Raw genomic sequence first — 22,013 nt, forward strand, 5'->3', positions numbered from 1 at the left:
CTCTTGCAAAGGCTCATTCCATTGTGCGGCGTGCGATGGTTCGGAACGAGTCGTAACAAGGGGGCGAAAAACGGGCCGGGGAAGAAACAGAGAAGCCGCGTAAAAACAAATTGCCCGGCAAAAAATTCCGCCCTCTCGCGTGTGTCTTTCTCCGCACGTTTCTTTTTCTGTCTCTATCTCTCCCTCTCTTTCCCTTTCTCTCTTCCCGTTCACGATTGTTTTCCGCGGAGGAGTCGGGGCCAGAAACCTCGCCCATTCCGCCGTTGGTTGGCATCGACGGCAACCACCAGGAGCTACGTGATAACAAACAGTTCTTTCTTTACTGCTCCCTCAAAATCTGCTCCAATTTCCACTCCGCCATTCAAAGACGATTACGTGGAATCGTTCCCACGGCCCAAGCGTCGTTGCACACCGCGTTGTCAGCTTAGGGCGGCTGTCGGACGACACCACGACAAAAAGGGAATCATAAGGCCTTGTCTCCACGGGACGTTTTCATAGGATTTGTCCCAAGTTCGAATCGCAGGAATGAAACTTCTGGGATTTTTCCCAGTTACCGTCTCCACGGGACGAGGCTCATACGGTCCTGCGACTAGTTTGCGCGGGTAGATAAATTAGATAAAGTCGAGTATTCAACCGGGATTAAAATGATAATCGCGCTCAATTGACAATAAGACACATTATTTTAACTAAACAAACCTGAACAATGGAGTACTCAACAAAATATCGCACAATTCGTTTACACTTCTTCTTCCTCTCTCAGTGGGTCCTAGGAGTAAAAGGACCATACTTGGTACTGGGAAAAATATTGATTAACGCAATATTTTTCCCAACTTCGTAAGTGGGATTTTTCCCTGGGACAAATCTTGTGAGAAGGCCCGTGGAGACAAGGCCTAACTCTAAACGCGACGTCTCTGCCGTTGATTTCTGTATGCAGATGCGGGATTCTAAGATAAGTCAGGAAGCTGACAAGGTGTCTCCAAGTCCGGAAATAGTACTGATTTTTTAAGGGCGATCCGGAAGTACTGAAAAAGTGCGGAAATTCCGCAAAAAGGTACGGAATTTTTTGTCATTTTTCATTTTTGGCGCAATTTCCAATGTTTGAAATTTTTTTAATTTCGTCAAATGGAGGTACTGAAAAAGTACGGAATTTTTCTGTCGAAGGAGGTACTGAATTTCTCGAGAATGTACTGAAAAATTACTGTAAAAGTACTTATTTTTGGCCAGCCTGTTTTAGTAGACACCCTGGCTTAGTTGAGTCTACTATTTTTGAAAGGGCGAAAATTCAATTTTTTTTTTTATATAGTTTTTATTGCATTTTTGGACGTTTTTATATGTACGTACATTTATTGTGTCCTATCTATTGACATCCTCTAAGAATAAGAACCATTCTTACGTCTAAACCGTTCGCCTTAGTCGCGGTTCAAATAAGTAAGTTCCACGACAAGCAAATTTTTCAGGCGGGACTCTGAATTGCTCCTTAAAAAATATTTATGTGAGGCAAAAAACACTGGAAAAGCAGTAGGGTCAGTTTTTTCCGCCGGAATGAAAATTCCGAATTTGCGAGTCGTAAATAATTGAGAAACACGTTCCTCTAGATGCACCATCGAAACTTAGTTCAAGAGATAGCAGAAAGGATTTGAATATTCGTTTTTCCCTACGTTTGCCCCGCGCCAACAGTATCATATTTTATGCGCGAGCACAATGCTCCCAACATTGCCAGCTCTGCAGAATGTTAAATATTGCTCACAATAAAATTATAACTCGAAAGTTGCAAATGACATTGTTAAATTCTCAAGTCCTATTAAAACTAAAGGATCCTCAGCATTGGAGCTCTTAAAATGGAGGTAGAGTGGGGCAGCAAAAAAGCATATCCGATTTTTTTTTGCAGTCCGATTTCGAATCTAAATTCACAGGAGGCAGATAGTAAACTTCCATCTACACGTTGAAAAACCAACAATGGGACTGTATGATAGAGTTCTTCATGCAGCTTAGATTTTCAGTTTAACGATTGAATCAGTGAGAACGAAAACACGCCAACTCGGAAAAATGAAAATAATTAAAACACAGACAAAACTGCACAATAGGTGGAGAAGTTAAATTAAGAAAAAGATTTTTGCTGCCGAAAGACAAGCTTTTATGGACACTTTAAAGGTCCAAGTTGGAACATATGCTGTAACTTCAATGACTTTAATGTAAATTAACTGTCTTTAATTCAAATTGAGCGATTTCGAGTTACCGAGTTGGTGTGTTTTCGTTCTCACTGATTCAATTCAATCTTATGTACAATTCTTGTGTTCAATTCTGTAATTTTTGCGTCCCAATAACGTCAATTATTTTCTGTAACATTAGCTTCAAAGCTCCGAAGAAGCTCTGAAAGTTAAGGCTGTAATGATGGGCCAACCAACTCTTTAAGCAGAAAGTCCAGTCCTGCATTCAATTAAACTCTCAATTTAGCGATGAGGCCAATTACATTGGCAGGGTTTTACCACTGTGTGTGGTAACCACTAAGTTCCCAAATAAGTCCATCAGTTATGGCAAGTTTACTGATGTATTCAACCCTACATCTGCATGCGGGGAGCTTAATTGAAAATCGAATGGATTTACAGGGCATGTTAACTCCTTAATCACGGCCTAAACTAGGAGAGTTAATTTTGAGCCCGGGAGTTGATTTTAGAGAAAACGCAAGCCTGTGTTACTGTTTCCTTTCCCGGGAAATTTTACAAAGGGTTGAATGGTTGTACCAGAAATCCCTGCTGCATGCGAAAGCTTCATCCATACTATAAGCTCCGAGACCTCCTAAATTTGCATATCTGGTATCATTTAGTTCCAGCGTTTTGCCGGGCTGATTTTCATGATTTTTGCGGCTATCAAGAGACAATTGTCTCTAGATGAGCTCGTTTTATTCAGATTTTGAAAAAATGACCCACTTTTTTTTTAAAAATTACGTGATAAAGTTGCAAATTCTCCCATTGAAACAATGCAAATTTTTATTTTTTGTCATAGTTCGTGTTTGAGTGTTCTACTGGACCGATTTCCATGATTTTTTCAGTCATCGTCAGGTGATAGGCCCCAGATGAGCCCGCTCTAATCAGATTTTGGAAATAGGACCCAGGTTTTTTTCTATATAAGAATAGACGAGAGCGCTTAGGAAGGGGGGCAAAATTTGAACCAAACGGGAAATATTGAATCTTGGTCTGCTAGGAGGGTAAGTGAATCGGAGGTATGCTCCTTTGCTACAAGCGACGCCCCGTACCGTTCCGTTTCAGTCTTGGCGTGAAGTTTGAAATAAATGCCGATTTTTTCAATCGATTCCTTTTGGTCCAATCGCTCCCGGCCAGAGAAAGATTGGATACATGAGAGGCGGGTATGAAAATCTTTTAATTTTTTTCGGTCGTTCTTTTGTCGACGCGGGCCTAAGAGAGCGCGAAGCGCCCTCTGTGGGTTGGGCCACGTAGCGGCCAGGGGCATAGCCCCCTAGTTAGAACTAAACTTGATGTCATTTGAATGAAGCATTGTAAGCTCATGGCGGAGCGTGGGGTTTTTCTGCAGATGTGGAAACATGGCCCCGAATTCTCGACAGTAAAAGCACCGATTTCTCATGAATTCCTGAGAATGGCGGCTTATCTTTGTCGCTTCCCCTTCTTCACCCGCTTTCACTCTCCAGACTCACTCTCGAAATGCCGCCAAGCTCGCTTGCCCCGCACCTCCATTACCAGGGTCCGTCAACAAGAGTCTCATTCGATGAAGGAAGGGCCAAAGCATGGAGAGCTACTTAACTCCGCAGCCTGCATTGATTTCCCAGTTTCTACTCACATTTGCTCAGTAATTCTGCATTGACTATTTTATTTCATCGAAAAACTTCGATTTGAAAACACACTGCTTCAACAAATATTGAACTTTCCTTTCAAAACCGGGCCCTGACTCGATGCCTCGCGGTAAGAGGTTTGATGCGTCTAAAATACTGCCTGCTAGGGAAAAACGCCGTATGAACATCCGAGAGCTACCAAATTGCTTTCAATAAAATGTTTATTTTTGAAGGAAGCCATGAGTATTTTTTCTTGAACTTTTTAGGAACTTTATTTGTAATCGCGAGCAAAATTATCCGACAAATTTGAAGGAAAATGTTTACAAATTTTCTCGAAAATTAGCGATTTACTAGAGGAAATTTGCCAACGCCAGAAGGTTCACACGGCGTTTCTACTTAGCACGGAAGCATACACCGTTGTCAAGTAGGCACGAAATTAACGGGATTAAAAAGCAAACATTAGGCACACGCTCGCTCCTCTGACGTAAGGCGTAAGGGCGTATCTGGATTTTCACGTGAGCCCTGTTCTCTGTGTAGCTCACTGCGTTCCGAAGCTCGTGTGAAAATTGAGATACGTCCTTACATCAGTGGCGTGGCGTGCTTCGATGTATATCGATATTTCCCCATTTGAAGCTATGGTAAAGACTCGATTATTAAGGTGTTCGTCGCTAACACCCTGTTAATCGATCCTTTTCCATATTTTTAAATGGCAAATCAATCGATATATCGCAAATTACGCCACGCCACTGCCTTACATCAGAGGAACGACGAGTTGTGCGGAAGAAGCGCACTTAAACAATCATGTTTTTCGAATTTCCGGTTGCACGTGTCTACATCTAGCCCCAAAGCAAATTTCTAGATTCTCCTGCGGCAAGTAACATTGCTTATACGCGAGGTAAAACATCAAATTATCGGTAATTTACCTACCGGGATGGGAAAAAGGTTCAGCGATTTTATTTGCAGGCGAATAGAGTTTTCAGCCGCTGTATAAAAGAGGAAGGTAGTTTAAGTATGCTTATCTGTAACTTAATAAATATAATCTTCCAAGAATAACCGCTTGATGTTCCTCGAGAATATATTTCAAGGGAAGAGCTTTTAAAGGAAAATTAGATAGTAGACGAATAATGATGTTATATAATTTCACTAATAATAATTTTCTGTCTTTGTTGCTGTTCTTTTAAGAGAACAATTATCGCATCATGTCGGGTGAAAGATTTCGTGTTTTTTCTCTCGATTTTAGTTTGAAAAGAATAAGAAACTGAAGGGTCGAGTCCATGAACATGTTTGGCGATATTTTTGTGATTCTGATGAAAGACAGGCTTAAAGTTTAAAAATGAAATGAGATTTTATGGTCCGAAAAACGTTAAAACTGTTGGTCTGTGCCTGAAAATGAACTTTGTTACATTCAATATTTCATGTGCAGTGTTTTAAAATTATTAGTATCTCAATTTTCTCCCTTTTTCTTTTTTAATGTTACTTTAACTGTTCATATAAGCCAGAACCTCCAATTAACATCACCATTAACATTTTCGCTTTAAAGAAGAAAGAGACGATCGTCCGTTTCTAAGGACAAAAGACAGAAAAGGAACTAAGCGCGTGAGGACGAGATCAGGATATGCGACGCTGATAAGGCGCGTGGATACAACTATTCGTGCTCGATGGACATGCGTGTTGCATATCGAAAAATTGAAGGCGATTCATCTTTCCTCGCGCTCGAAGCGCAGACGCGCGCGGCCGCCCGGAAGCACCATCAAGATTTTATATCACCGACATAAAACAAAGATAGAAAAGAACACTATTATAAAACAGCACTTTACTGCCGTGCTAAGGAGAAATGCCGCATGAGCATTCAAGAGTTGCCGAATTTCCTCCAGTACAATGTGTATTTTCAAGATGAGTTATGATTATTTCCTCACGAACTTTTCAGATAATTTAGATATAATTGCGATTATAATTCTACGATAAATCGGAGGAGAAATACTCACAGATTTCCCTGAAAATCCGAATTTTAACGGAGGAAATTTGGCAACGTCTGGAGGTTTATACGGCGTTTCTGGCTAGGCAGTTTAGGCGACCGCACTCCACGAACCACGAGTACCTTAGAATCGCCGCCCCCGGCTGACCACAACTTTATAGCCACTTCAAAACGGGGGAAGTTTCATAAACCTCGGATGACCCGATATCCTATGCCTTCACTTTTGTTAGCATTTTTGCGCGGCGATGGCTAGCCTGGGTCAGTCGAGCCCTCCATCATGCAATGACGGACGCCTAAAACGGGGTGGAAATAGATTTTTCGAGTCTCGGCGTTGGGAATTGACTGAAAAGCGCCGTGAAAAATGTAGGCTACTGAAAAAGAAACTTGGGGGCGGCGCACAGTGGATCGAGCCAATCAGAGAGGTCGGACACGAAATTTTTTACTAAAACTGCAAATTTTTATATTTTTTTCGTCACATTTTAAATTTCAAGGGGTGTTTCTTGAAGGAAATTTCATGAGAAAACCAGTGGGGCCACTTTTAAAACTTCAAAGTTTCGTATAAACGGAGTTATAAGGAGTTTAAAGTTTGTCTGACCCCTCTTATTGACTCGATTCACTGTGCGGCGGGGCGGGCGGGGTGGAAAGGTGAGAGACAGCGGAGGGATGAATCAAGCCTCCCTGCGCCCCCGTCCGTCCCCTGACAGGACCCCTCACCTTCATTGAATTAAAATCTGTCGAGGCTTCTCCCAGGGAGGGACCTCCGGGCTCTTCATTGTGTTGGCGTAAAATTAACGGTCGCCTTGCTCCTGCACACCGCTCGGGATCCTCCCACGATTTTACCCCGGTCCCGGAAATCTGCGTCCCTGCATCCTGGAATCCCCTTCGCATCCCGTTGGGAAAAATTCAGTTTTCATTATTGCGTTTGAAATATATCTCAGGGAAAAGAGACTCTGCCTCCATGAGTAAACTTTTATGGGGGAGAGATATTTATCGAATTGGTTGAAAAAAAAATCGGATTTGAGTTTTCAGTGAAATTCGCTTGAGTGGCGCGGCGTGATTTGCGATATATCGATTGATCTACCATTTAAAGCTATGGAAAAGGATCGGTAAACCGGGTGTTTGCAAGGAACACCCTCAATAATCGATTCTCTACCACAGCTTCAAATGGGGAACTATCGATCAGTAATTGACGCCTCTCCACTGCTTTATGCTTCCGCGTCCGTCCCTTTAAGTGTGAGTTAAAAGCAGTCCAGCTCATTTCGTTGTTTCTCTTGCGGGAAAAACGTAACTTTATTTCAGTGTTGCCAAATTTTCCCTCGCAAATTGCATTTTTATCAGAAGAATCTTGGGCATTTCTAATGAAAAAGTTTACTGATATTTCGTCTGATTTCGGGGAAAAATCAGAAAAATCTGGGGAAAAAATTGCACAGGTACATTCTTGTAAAAACTTGAACAGTTTGAGTCGATTTTGCAATTTCAGAATTGAGTCACATTCTTCCGTCCAGGAAACGGCGATTTGTGTGCTGAAATGCCGAAATGCGACACTGTTTTCCCTCCATTTGAATGTGTGTAAAAGATATCGATTCTTGGCGAAGCAGCATGCCTCACCTGAAATGGATATTTTTAATGGATGTAAATGGAGAAAAACAGTGTTGACAACTTGGAAAATCGCCATTGTTCATCAATGGAATTACCATGTATCCGTTTATAATTACCGTGTATCCAAGTTGAAGGACATTTCGACAACGATTTTTTGTCCGTACACCTGGTTCTTCTAGTAGTTCATATCCACGCGTTTTTTCGGCAGCGGAGTTCGTGCCGTAGTACCTTGATTTATTTTGCGAGGAAAGCTTCGTACTCTCAAAGGACGCCTATCATTCTTAAAATGTTGAAGCGCCTTCGATTTCGTTTGATACCGTACAACACCTCTGTTGTGAAGTAGTTGTTTGAGGCGCCGTGGCACGCTGCGGCGCGGCGCGGTGCGGCTGGCCAACTCCTAACGCGCATTGACGCCTACAAACCTAAGGGGATACTTCAAGCATTGCGCAATGCGTGAGGTATCCCCTTAGGTTTGTAGGTGTTAGTGCGCGTCTCGCGCTTCGCCGGTAGCACGCCGCGCGCCGCTCCGCTCTGTTTGGCTGTAATATTTAAAATCGCGGAGTCGGCGTTTTCCAGCTCATGATGTTGAAATCTTTGCACACTCTGCGTGGATTTTCCTCATTCAAATTGATGAAAAAAAATGTATGAAAGGAAAATATAAACTGTGTTTTGTAAATATTAAGGTGGTTCCGTGTCAAATTTAATGATTCCCAAAGCACTTTAATTATTTCTTTCATCTTTTGGTTTTTTCCCCTTTTATATTCATTTTTTTATAGTTTCTTTCAACACAACTCTTATTTTACGCGTGGACGTAAACTACTGGACAAAACATTCACGCGGACAAAAAATCGTTGACGGAATGTCCTGAAACCTGTATCCACACTGAAAAAAAATTTCTCGGCGTTTTTACCAAGGTTCGTTGGTACCTCTACCATCTCACTCTTTTTACCAGTTATTGGTAATTTTACCAAAACAGACTGGCAAGCTTACCTAAAAACCGGTATATTTACTGTTTTTTTCGGGTAAGAATACCACTTTTATTGGTAATCAATTCCCGGTAACTTTGCCATTTTATCTCGGTAATTCTACCACAGCCGATAAAAAATATTGGTGTTTTTACCAAGGTCCAGTAAAATTACCGAGAAAGTTCAATAATTTTATCGAGATTTCTTGGTAAAATTACCAATTCCATAAATGGTAATTTTACCAAGAAAAAATTGGGATCAAATAGAACCCTGAATTCGTGGTAATTTCACCTTTTTCTTGGTAAATACACCGAGATTTTTTTTTTTCAGCGCAGATGGACAAAAAGATGGAAAAAATTACTCTCTGGTCATTCGGACAAGAGTTATATTAGTTGCACTAGATTCATAAAAGGCAGTAGGGTCGGTAATACTAATTCCTTCTAAAGGCGTCCAGTGGCCGACTTTCCTCAGCTCTTCTTTTTTTTAATTTAAGTAAATCTAATTTAAAATTGCTTCGTAAGAACCTCTAAGAACGCTAAGAACCTTTTGTCTTTTTTGGCAGATCCGTACGTGCGGGTGCAGATCACGGGAGCGGAGATGAAGGACAAGCGGAAGAAGAAGACGAGCGTGCAGCGGAACACGGTCTGCCCGGTGTTCAACGAGCTGCTCCACTTCTCGATGAACCGGGAGACGCTGAGCAAGTGCAAAGTGGAGTTCACCGTCCATCACGACGGCCTCCTCGGGACCTCGGAGCTCGGGCGGGCCGTCATCGTCCCCGAACACGAGAAGTACATCTTCAACGACATCTCCAGCACCACCGACACCTCCAGGTGGCTCGCCCTCTCCGACTGAAACGAGCGCAACTCCCGGCCCAAAAGCCCCAGGGCCAAGTCCCGTCACCGATAATATGAGTTGATAAGCTACGTTGATATCTACACGGAGAAAAAAACCTCGTGCGTGGGACCCGAAGTTTAGGTCATATGGATCTCTGAAGTTTTCGGATCACGTTTCTAAAAACTTGAGGTCCAGCTGCCGAAGTTCGGGTCAGACATCGAGGCATTTTAGTATGTACCTGAGTACTTCAGATGTGTGACCCGAACCCTTCAGTACATCGAAGTACTTCAGATGTCTGACCCGAACTTTGGCAGCTGGACCTCAAGTTTTTAGATACGTCATCCGAAAACTTCAGAGATCCATACGACCTCAACTTCGGATCCCACGCACGAAGTTCTTTTCTCCGTGTACAAGGGCGTCAGTTTGGGAGAACAAAGAAGCTTCCTCTATGCATTTAAAATTTAATCTTTACGAGGGGCGATTTTGATCTTTCAATACCATTCTCTTAGATTTGTTGTAGTGTTAAAAGCCTCCAAAAAATTTGGCTGACATAAAGCCCCTAGCAAAACCAGCGGGTCTAATAGAGAGGTAGCGTTGTGACTGCAAATGCTAACCTGAATTGATCGCATTATTGCATTATTTTGTCGCGATCAACCTTGACGACAGAAATTGTTAGCTGCGTTCCTTACGGCCGTTTTCAGTGTAATCTGTGTTGAGGCGTTGGCCATGCGAAAATGAGTGGACTCTCCTAGTGCCGTGGCGTGCTTTGCGATATATCGATTGAGCTGTCATTTAAACCTATGGGAAAAGATCGATACACAGGGTGTTCGCAACGAACACCTTAATAATCGATTCTTCACCATGGCTTCAAATGGGGAAATATCGATAATCGATCATGCACGCCACACCACTGGACTCTCCGTGCTAGAGAAAACGTTCCGATCATAACGTTTCCTATCGTATAATCTCGTTTGCCATGGCGTAAAATCGCAAGCGTAACGCATAACGGGTAATGTAGTGATGCTTGTATACATCCAAAAACACGTAACTCAATTGCGAAGTTTCATATTATCTGCTACTTTTCTTTTATTTTCATTTTTTCGAAGAAAATTGAATGAACGATATTGATTAATATTTTTACAGAATCTTCTGTATGAAATGGAAAAAAAAAAAAGAAAAAAAAAAAAAAAAATTAAAAATCCCAGAGGACCATTTCTCGCAGTGTTCTTTTTTTCTAATGAGCATGTGTTAAGAGAAAGCTGCAACGTCGCAAATCGAGATGCTTACGTTTTTTTCGACTTTAATCATGAAACGCAAGGATATTGTAATAAATCAAAACATATTGTTCTTATTTTTGGCCTTTATCAGAAATAAATCCAATTTGTGTGTTATGTTGACGTATACACTCAGTGTGCTAGATGAGAAATAAGACGCGGTAAATGAAAATAACTAAATAAGAATCAGTTGCTCTGAGATTCAATGACGCTATTAAAATTAAAATCAATTAATTTTTTCTCTCTCTTTTTTGCTAAATGCTTTTCCATCGCTTAATTGTGTAACTGCTTAAATACTAGAAAATGTGAAAACGCTACAATTGTATTAACAGGTCTAAATTATTGAATAATTGTCCTTGAGTAATTTTGACTGCTAAAATAGTCACATTACAATATAAAAGCTCGGGAAATACATTGAGCATCGCGTGGATCGTCATTCTGAAGTCAAAACTGTGAGAAATGTAGGAATGACGTATCAGAGTAAAATATTGATTAGAAAAATGCGTGCCTTCGACTGCAACCTTAAATTCTCCATTCAAAGCAGCTTTTTTTTTTAAAAATTGTCTAGGAATTTTTTAACTCAAAATTATTAATTCATAGTAACTTTAAAGGATTTGGTTAAAAAAATAAAACAAAATTGGAGATTTGGAAACGTTGCAGCGACGGCACGCATTCTTCGGCCATGGTCATCGATATCAACGGGGAAACTGCTAAAACGTGAATCTCGATGGCGGTGTTGCCAAATACCAGCTCTTATTTTACGTTTTAAAAGGAGACAGAACCAACAACATCCCTTGAAATTTTCATAGAATATTCCCAACACAGAGAACAAATACCACCAACGTTTTGAAAAGACGACATTCACTAGTTTCCCCTTCAGAAAAAAAGGATTACAAGAGGTCTGCAACGTTGCAAACTGAGGAACGCGTCCTCGCATTTTCACTGTCGATATACCTTCGGCAGAGGCGAATCCAGCAAATTGGCAACATCGGATTTCCTCCATTCAAACCTGTTGAATAATCGATTCTTGTCGGAGCACCTGATCTCTCTGAGAATCGATACATTTCCACAGGTTTAAATGGAGGGAAAAACAATGTTGCCAATTTGCTGAATCCGCCAATGGCTTTCGGGCCATCAGTCGTTTGAGAATGAACTTTTAAAGAGGTTAACTGCAAGAGATGGATGCACTTAAAGCGCCGCATTATGCAGTAAGGCACCCAAACTCGAAATTAGTTATCAACTTTGACAAGACCCCGAAAATTCATCGCTCCTCTGACGTAAAGACGTATCTCAATTTCCACGTGAGCCCTATTCTCCATATAACTCTATGCTTTTCGGGGCTTACGTGAAAATAGAGATACGCCGGAGGAGCGAGGAATTGTTCATCGGTCGGCTCCAGGCTCACCCTTCTCTTGCACATGAGTCCATACTCGCACACTGTGAAACATAAATGGGCGTTTTTCTGCCAAACGGAACTATGTGCATTACGTCGTGAGCCCTGCTATGCATGTATTCTTATGGGTCTCCATGGCTCACGTCTTAATGCACATGGTTCCGTTTGGCAGAAATACGTCGAAAATGGCTCATTTTCCCTAACACCACGAGTATCAGGGTTAATTAACACCAAGCGACCGGTCGAAGTAATTAAGTTAAGTCAAACGGGTTGGGATTGATGAACCTCGGGCCCTCCGTAATCGAACGAACGAAAATCCATATTTTCCTGCATGCCACGGCTGTAACAGTCTTGATTTGATCGGAAGTAACGAAAAAAGCTGAAGAGCAAGGATCAGGGTGATTGGGAGGGGGAGAGCCAGACGGACTTAATTGCGTTGCAACATTGCGAAGTTTCGTTTGAAAATGTATTCATTTACTCGAAAACGGTTGCGAATTTTCTTTATGCAAAATGGGTGTGAATGATGTGCTTTGGTGATGAAAGGGCAACGATGAAGGGCTTTAAAATCATAGAAATCGCTGAACTTGGCGCCGCTACTTGCATAGATTCGACCAAAATTAGACTGCCCAATTTCCTCCCTTTTATTTTTCTTTTTTTTTAAAGAGAACTACAGTAGGTACTTAATGCATTTGCAGTTTACCCGGATTTTTTTTATGCATTTAAACTTACCGTGAATTTTCCCTCAATCAAAAGGAATAAATGGATTAAAGAGCCTTGTTAAAAATGGGTCGAAATTCGCCCCTTTTTAGGCCCTCGATTTTGCAAACGGGAATTGCGCCAAATTGTTGCATATGATGCCCTAAGTCTCTGGTAAAAATTTCAGCTTGAGTTGAAAAGTGGTTTCGGAGATACGGGGGGGGGGGTGAAGTGGGGGAGTTGAGCGGCTGGCGTGCGCTATTTCCGCGGCTGTTCCTCGCCAAATCTTCGTTTTGATGTCACCCGTTACATGTTTTTTTATGTAATTTTTCGCGTACTTTCCATTTCTGGCCTTAAAAATTACTTACAACCACTTTCAAAGGCGCTAGGGGGTAAAAATAGGGGTTGAGCGGCCAGCGGCGCGCTCTTTCCTTGGCTGTTCCTCGCCAAATCTTCGTTTTGATGTCACCCATCACATGTTTTCCTATGTAACTTTTCGCGTACTTTCCGTTTCTAACCTTAAAAATTACTTACAACCACTTTTTAAGGCGCTATGGGGTGAAAGTGGGGGTTGAGCGATTTGCGGCACGCTCTTTCCGCGGTTGTTCCTCGCCAAATCTTCGTTTTGATGTCACCCGTTACATGTTTTTCTATGTATTTTTTCGCGTACTTTTCGTTTCTGGCCTTAAAAATTACTTAAAACCACTTTTCAAGGGGCCATGAATTTTTTTTTTTTTTAAAGTTTTTTTTAATTGATTTCGTATTATTCCCTAAGACCTATTCGTGCCGTATATTTTCACGTTTTCTCAGTGCACCTCCCACGTCGCACGAGAATATACGCATGATTTCATCGGAACATAAACGTTTACACGCCAAAATGACATGGCAAATATGGGGAAAAATCTGAGATATGTCCCGGGCAGTACATTAATCTGATTAATAAACAATCTGTCCTTTACTTCGTTTCTTATTTATTTAAAAGCAGACATTACCAGCCTACACGCCGTATTTAAGGATATTATGACCACAGATACATTTACACGTTCACGCTGAGAGACCAATCGTCACCCTAATTAAGTCAAGAGAAGTATGAAAAATTAAGAGCTATGGCAACTTATCGATTTAAAAATGTGCCTCTCCCCCTCTTGAAAGCTTTAATGCTTCACTTGATGATTCTGCCATTATTCTACCATCTCCGTTCTACGAACGCTCGTCTTTGCATGCCATTTTGGCGTGTAAACATTTATGTTCCGATGAAATCATGCGTATATTCTCGTGCGACGTGGGAGGTGCACTGAGAAAACGTGAAAATATACGGCACGAATAGGTCTTAGGGAATAATACGAAATCAATTAAAAAAAACTTAAAAAAAAAAAAAATTCATGGCCCCTTGAAAAGTGGTTTTAAGTAATTTTTAAGGCCAGAAACGGAAATTACGCGAAAAAATACATAGAAAAACATGTAACGGGTGACATCAAAACGAAGATTTGGCGAGGAACAACCGCGGAAAGAGCGTGCCGCAAATCGCTCAACCCCCACTTTCACCCCATAGCGCCTTAAAAAGTGGTTGTAAGTAATTTTTAAGGTTAGAAACGGAAAGTACGCGAAAAGTTACATAGGAAAACATGTGATGGGTGACATCAAAACGAAGATTTGGCGAGGAACAGCCAAGGAAAGAGCGCGCCGCTGGCCGCTCAACCCCTATTTTTACCCCCTAGCGCCTTGGAAAGTGGTTGTAAGTAATTTTTAAGGCCAGAAATGGAAAGTACGCGAAAAATTACATAAAAAAACATGTAACGGGTGACATCAAAACGAAGATTTGGCGAGGAACAGCCGCGGAAATAGCGCACGCCAGCCGCTCAACTCCCCCACTTCACCCCCCCCCCCGCCGTATCTCCGAAACCACTTTTCAACTCAAGCTGAAATTTTTACCAGAGACTTAGGGCATCATATGCAACAATTTGGCGCAATTCCCGTTTGCAAAATCGAGGGTCTAAAAAGGGGCGAATTTCGACCCATTTTTAACAAGGCTCTTTCAAGTAAATCCGGGATCCCTGGTAAAAATTGGCAGTAAAATCTGTGTTCCAAAATACCATAGACCTACAGCCGGCTGTAAGATTTCTACAGCCGGCTCCAGCTTCTATAGCCGGCTACACAATTTCTTAATGTCTTTTATAGCCGATGGCGATGAGGGAACATTTAGGCTATAAAAAGTATGCTAAACGTTACTAATTACGGATTCTAGGACTTAGTGAGTTTTTGGTTTACTGCTCTCTTTTGGGGCCGTAGTATCTTGATTTATTTTGCGAGGAAAGCTCCGTACTTTTGATGGATACCTGCCATTACCTACTAATTTATTAGAGCGCCTTCAGTTTCGTATGATACTGTGCAATACCTCTGGTGTGAAATAGTTGCTTCAAGCGCCGTGGCACGCTGCGGCGCGGCAGGCCGGCAGCCAGCGCGAAACACGCATTGGCGCCTACAAACCTAACAGGGATACTTCCCGCGTTGCGCAATGCGTGAAGTATCCCTGTTAGGTTTGTAGGCGCCAGTGCGTCGCTGCTCCGCTTTGTGTTAGGCTCTAATATTTAATCTGGCGGAGTCAGCGTTATTCAACTCATGATTTTGAAATGTTTGCACATCCTGTATGGATTATTCTCATTTTAATTGATGAAAAAAATATGTATTAAAGGAAAATATGATGTGTGTTTTGTAAATATTAAGGTGGTTCCGTATCGAAGTTAATGATTTCCAAAGCACACGAATTTCTACACAATTTCTTATAGCCTTTTATAATCGATGGCGAAAAAGCAACAGCCAGGCGATAAAGTGTAAAGCCCGGTGATAGGAACTGTAGCCCGGCTGCATAATTTTTTATCGCTTCGTATAGCCCGGCCGTATGATTTTCTCCGCATTCTACAACCAGCTCTATGATTTTCTGTAGCCTTCTTTAGCCGGCTATAAGAATTCCTATGGTATTTTGAAACGCAACTCTTATCGCCAATTTTTACCAGGGATGCTTTTTTTTCAAAAAATAAAATATGAGTGCAAAATAGGCAATGTCTGGTGTACTTGAGCTGATCCCAGTTAAACCTGTCCAGTTATCCGTGTGTCTGATGATGAAAATTTGCGGAAATGTCAATAACGCCTTGATACAACTATTCGTACCTCATGGATGTCCACATTGCATATACAATTAGTTGAAGGCGTTTTTGTAACGGCGAATTGACGTGATGCCCTTCGTCTTCTGTAGCCGGTAGCCAAGGAGCTCATTGTCTATCATAACACCCTACGCAACCATTCTCGCTCAATGGATGTTTCCCAGGGGGCACGTCGCCAAGCTGCTACGCCGCCCAGCCCTTCAACAGCTCGCTTTGCGGGCCCTCGTGAGTTAGCTTAAAATGGTCAATTTTTGGAACGAACTGTGACAAAAACAAAACATTTACATTCTAAAATGAAAACATTTGCAACTTTATCACTTTAAGTAAAAAAAAAAACCCCTGGATCATAATTATAAAAGCTGAAAAAAGCGGGCTTATTCGGAGATTATCAGATGTAGATAGCCGCAAAAATCAGAGAAATCGTTGCCGTAGAACGGTGATGCGGTGCTTTATTTCTGATAAGAGAAACCTGTAATATATACCTAACTGTTTCAGAAGAAGCAGTCGGATAAAATTTTGAAACGTTCCAATGCAATTAAGCCCATCGGCTCTCGTTCCTTCATTTAAGTCTCCGACTAATCTTAGGTCCATCAACCCCCGATGGGAAGCGTTAGAGTGCCGCAGGAAGTTGTCCAATAAAAACTTTTCGTTCAAGCGGAAAAACTCGCAAGAATGTGGCCCTCCGCCTTCGGTAACAGAAACTTTGATAAGTCGCTCTTCGATATTGACGAGCCGCGACTTGGAAAGCCGTAAAGGACGTATGAAGTTATAACAACCACATCTCCCTGCGCGACGCTTTTACTGAGCATTATTTTTGATCCCTACATTCAGTCAAACGGACGTATTTCTGCCAAACGGAACTTTGCGCATTATGACGTGAGCTCTGTTATGCGTATATTCTTATGCATCTCAAGGCTCATGCCTTAGTGCACATTGTTCCGTTTAGCAGAAATACGTCCATATGGACCGATGATGGCACTTAGCAGTGTTCGAAACTCGCCTTTGAGTTTTAGGAGCCATGTGGCGCATCAAGCTCGATTTTTAGGCGCCATTGAAGATTTTTTAGGGGCCAAATTGACTTTTTGCTTATATACTACGGCGCATTTAGTGAAAATCTAGACGCAAGATGTTTTCGTATGACAGAACTAGTAAGTAGCTGTAACTTGTGGAAGACAAAAGCACTAAGAATGAAATCGTGAAGAATAGAGAAAGCAAGCCTTCACTTGTAGTGCTGAAATTTTTGAGTTTTTTTCAATTCAAATAGATTTGTTTTTCTCTCTTTATGTGACTTCCTGTGAAAATCCTGAGTTTAAGGGGCCACGTTAGCGCAGAGCCTTCATTTTTTAGGCGCCATGGCCGATTTTTTAGGCGCATTTGGCGCGTTTGGCGCCTGTGAGTTTCGAACACTGGCACTTAGATCCCAGAACTCGAGAAATATGATTCTTTACTTGTTCCTATGACAAAAAAATTGGGTTATGGTGAGGACCGAGCCAATCACAAGGAGGTATTTTTCGGATCCTCCGCTTTTGCGGGTATCAAAGGTCGACCGCTATTAACAGCAATTTATTTTCATGGGGATGATCCATGAGCTCAACATAACATTTAAAAGGGACCAGTATGTCAAAGCCTTTGCCCGCACCGTATTATCTTCCAATAATGAGATTTGAATAATCGACCTGCAGATGTTTGGCTCCAATTTGATACGTCATGGCAAGAGTTCCTGGGATGTCGGTGCGAGATAAATGAGAGCTCACTTGCGTCACGAGAGGTTGAAGGCAAAACATACTCACTCTCTCGTTATGTTACCGCCAGTCTACGAGGCCCACTATCAATCAACCGAACATATTATGCATGCATCGGTAGGTAATATACTCTCGTAATCAAACCTACATATCTGTGTAGGTATTGAATGGCGAAGATTTTGCGTCGTCTTAGGGAGAAATTATGGATGAAAGGGATATTTTTTCGGATCACGTACGTTTGAATGCATTGTATTAAAATTTGTAACCTCCGATATCTTGTCCCAACAGATATGGTACGATATTAACATTACGTCTGATGATATTGAGTGTTTCACATAAATTCAGATTGTAAAAAAAAAAAAAAAAAAAAAAAAAAAAAAAAAAAAAAAAAAACTTTTGCTTACATGATATCAAGCAAAATTTAGTCTCCCTACAGCTTATGCTGCAAAATACTATTTGAAGGATATTCATGGATTTCCAAATGAAATCTACAGATGTCCTTGCTTAAAGTTCTTCTTTGAATTCAAAAAAATCTTGAAAAGAAGAACGAGCTGTACTTCCTTAGTTTCTAAAGACCTTACTTTAAAAAAATAAATGGAGTGACAATACTTGTATGCTAATAGAATGAAGTTGTGTCACAACTACTTTGTATTTATTCTAATTTCTGTACCTGTAAGGAGGTGAATAATGTAGAATAAAATAAACCAAAAAAACAAAAACAAAAAACTATGTATTAACATCAGGATTTGCAGCATAGTATTGAATATAAGTAAAAGGAATGAACAGTCAATTAATCAAAACTCATTCTAAACTATCCATTAAAGTTTACTTCACATTTTAAGAGTACCTATTATTTTGGTATGTGTAATTTGAATTATGTTATCTTTTTCCCTATCTTTTTTTTTTAAAAAAAACTGTTCCTCCAGAACTTTGATTTAATAGAATATATCTATACATATAACTTCATTGTTAAGTTTTTATTATGGTGTATTTTTTAATAAATGTTGTCTACAACAACGATGCCCACTTTAGGCTTTGTGTCTCATTAGTGTCTCTCTTAAATTCTATCTCGGCGAGCTCAAGAATTTACCTAGATCTCATCTTTTTTCTCAAAAATGTTTTATAGGTGCTAATCGCAATCGTATCAGAGTCACTATATGCAGTTGTTAGTAGTTATACCTTACTTCATTGGATGTAAACAACCTTCAGAAGAATTTCTCGAATATTTTAAGATAAATTAACTGATAACTCATACGTCAGTGATATGAATTACCTGGAAACTTTGAACTAGACACTGTCCACTCGCATGCATTCCCTCCGAACTTAAGCCGTATCACTCTGGTGGCGGTCGGTGAGCTAGATAAAATCAGAACCAACGAACAAAATTTAGCTAAATAGAGATCAGCCAAATAAAACTGTATAGTAAGATTACTCCTACCTCTAACGGGATTTGATCCGAGTGGTCGTGCCCCACTCAAAAATGGACTTATTTTTGAAAATTGACAGAACTTTTATTTCTGATCCCAAAACCCTTCGCTGGCCTTACCGGAGCTGGGGCGCTCTACTGCAGTTCGGCCAGAGGCAGATTTAGCAATTTGGCAACACCGCATCTCTCCATTTAAATCTATGTTAAATAATCGATTCTTGTCGGAGCACCTGGCCCCTCGAAGAATCGATAAGTTTCCATAGATTTAAATGGAGAAAAACAACGTTGCCAATTTGCTGGATCCGCCCATGAGTTAGGCTCTAAAGGTGGAATGCCGAAAAAAAATGTCTAACTTCAAAATGAGGCAGAAAAAGTACTTCCAGTGCAATGGTACCTCCCCCTGATACCAAAAAAGTGATGTCCCAAAAAAGTAGCGTCAAATACAATCTACCGAAATTATTTAGCATTTCCGGTTACTCAACTGATTTCTGGAAACACTCTCTCGCATTACGCGCGATAGATATGCCCCCGTATCACACGATCAAAGTAGCAGAGCTCTCAAAAAAGCTTATCGATGGCAATGTAGACTGTTAGCCTCTTAGCAATTGTCATGTCGGCCCGACGATCTTTGAAGGTGACCAATGTGTTTGGGACACATCATGAATCACATCTTGAAATTTTCAAAGAATTTCATGCTGAATGGAGATGTTGCATGTGTGAGGAATTTGCGATTTGACTGTTGATACTTATGTAAAAGTTTGTGAGAAACACGATGGTGCCACTTGTTTTCTCTGAAATCAACTCCCAAGCTCAAAAAAAGCTCTCAAAGTGAGGCCAAAATGGAGGGGATATCCCACCCTACCCTGAGAGTCCACGTCTACATCAAGACAAACTCTCCATGCAAAGAAAAGGAGTAAATACATTGACAGGGCTGCCACTTTATTTGGGGACTCCACAACTGAAAACACGGCAACCCTGCTAATGTATTTGCTCCCTATCTTTGCACGGAGAGTTTGTCTTGATGTATAGGTGGACTCTCAGGGTAGGGTGGGATTTCCCCTCCATTTTGGCCTCACCTTGAGAGCTTTTTTGAGCTTGGGAGTTGATTTCAGAAAAAACCAGTAGCACCATCGTGTTTCTCGCGAACTTTCACATACGAATCAACAGTCAAATCGCGAATTCCTCACACATGCAACATCTCCATCGGCGGAGAAATTAAAGAATTAGTGCCACTTTGAGATCTCTACTTTGATCGTGTACCGATCAAATACCAAGGTTGTGTGAGACAAGCTTTGCAGCGTCAAGTGAATATTTACCGGAAGTATTCAGCATTTCCGGTTACAGTGGCTGATCGCCGGAAACATTCTCTGATTGTGAGCGAAATTTACAGCGTCAAGTGAAGATTTATCGGAGGTATTCAGTATTTCTGGTCGCATCATGGTAACAACAATGAGTATATTCATTTTTTCAGTTTTATTCTAATCTATGAGATTTTTTCCAACTTATTGGCAAGGCAGGATTTACCTACTTACCGCCCATGGGCCATTGGGCCACCTGTATTTTGCCGCCCCCTTCTCATTCGTTTTGAAACATCAATAAAAATCATCAAGTGAACGTGCCAGCGGGGGAAGGATCAGAAGACGCGTTTACTTGTGTTGGACACATTTTTTAGGAAAGCCCTGTCAACACTACTAGCAAAAGTTCACGGAACTTCGCGCGAAAGTTAAGTTCTGTAAACCTATCTCTGTGTGGACAGGGCCTTCCATTTATAAGAAATTGACGAAAAAATTATGAAAGAACAAACACAAATGTAGTATAATGATTTTAACTTCCGCCGCCGCGCCGCGCAGACTGCACTGTGTTTGGCTGTTTGGCGCAATGCGTGAAGTATTCCGACAGTCTTGTAGGCGCTGAGCGTTTCCCGCTGACCGCACTGTCTTTGGCGCAATGCGTGAAGTATTCATGCATTCTTGTAGGCGCTATCCGTTTCACGCTGACAGCAGTGACTGCACTGTGTTTGATGCAATGCGTGAAGTATTGTAGGCGCTAATATGTGTAGTGTTACATGCCGACCGCCGCGCCGAGGGCTTCTCCTTTTCATCCCAAGTCCTCGTCATCACTTCTCTTTAAGTCGCGCTTTCCAGGCCAAATTGCGTGTTTGGTTTCTCTCTTAACTCGACTAATTAAAGCGGTGCTGTCTCTTGTATCACTGAAAGACGACAAAATTAGAAATTACTATATTCTCAGGAAATGAGAGATTTTGTTGCCTTTTCTCGTTCGTAATTTTTTTTCTAAATTCAATTTTTTTTTATACCTACATTTAAAACAAGTGCAAATTTTGCCGCCCCCTAGATTTGCCGCCATGGGCCACGGCCCATGTGGCCATCCCCTTAATCCGGCCCTGCTTATTGGGACTTTAAAACTGGATTACAATTCGCCATATGGAGCAACTATTTCTGGCCCATTCTAGAAACAACATACATGCTATTGCCTTCCCTTTGCAGATATGTGCTTTTACGAAAGAGCTAGAGATAGTGGTTCCTTATCGCGAAAAATAATCCAACTATCCTGAACTTTCCTCCGGTATCCCAAAATTTCAGTTTTACCAAGTCATTTTTATTTCGATGGATGCGGCTTAAAAAACGCAATGTCAGGGAACCACTCGACTGCGCACCGATGACCTCCATTTCTATCCCTTATTTTAAGTGTGTGAACTAGACACTAGGACCCAAGTGAGAAAATGAAAATATTTCATTAAAAAAAATTAATAAAAAAAATTTAGAAAATAAAGAAAAAGTAGCTAGCATATGGAAATTAGACAGAAAACTTAAAGTGAGAGTCACTATTCACCAAAGAAAATAGGTCTGTTTCCTGTGTACAAAATGGATCTATTTCCCGTTTAGAAAATTGATAGGGCTATTTCCTTAGGAAAAAATATCCAAAAACCTGATGGGAAATAGAGAAAAATTGGATATTTTCTTCATCTATTTCTTAGACATTTAAAATTCAGAAAACAGATAGAAAAAAACACAGAATGTAGACAACAAAATTGTCTGTTTTCCTTGTATTGAGTGTCCGGAACATAGAAAGAAAATAGAAGTTTTTTTAAATCATTTTCTTACTTCTATTTTACACATATCTAT

The 22,013-nt window shown here is 41.0% G+C and overlaps 1 protein-coding gene across 4 annotated transcripts in view; it reads left to right on the top strand.

Annotated features, from left to right (window-relative positions):
- Sytalpha (Synaptotagmin alpha) overlaps window positions 1-10,377 on the top strand; it is a 144,736-nt gene extending 134,359 nt beyond the window's left edge. For all 4 annotated transcript variants that reach the window (XM_019058874.2, XM_072300327.1, XM_072300326.1 and 1 more), the window contains one exon: window positions 8,907-10,377. In XM_019058874.2, coding sequence (XP_018914419.2) covers window positions 8,907-9,196 — 290 coding nt within the window. In that variant the 3' untranslated portion in view covers window positions 9,197-10,377. The remainder of the gene's footprint in view (window positions 1-8,906) is intronic.
- The last annotated feature ends 11,636 nt before the right edge of the window (window positions 10,378-22,013 follow it).

This window comes from Bemisia tabaci, chromosome 5 (genome assembly GCF_918797505.1).
Source record: "Bemisia tabaci chromosome 5, PGI_BMITA_v3".
Taxonomy (NCBI): domain Eukaryota; kingdom Metazoa; phylum Arthropoda; class Insecta; order Hemiptera; family Aleyrodidae; genus Bemisia; species Bemisia tabaci.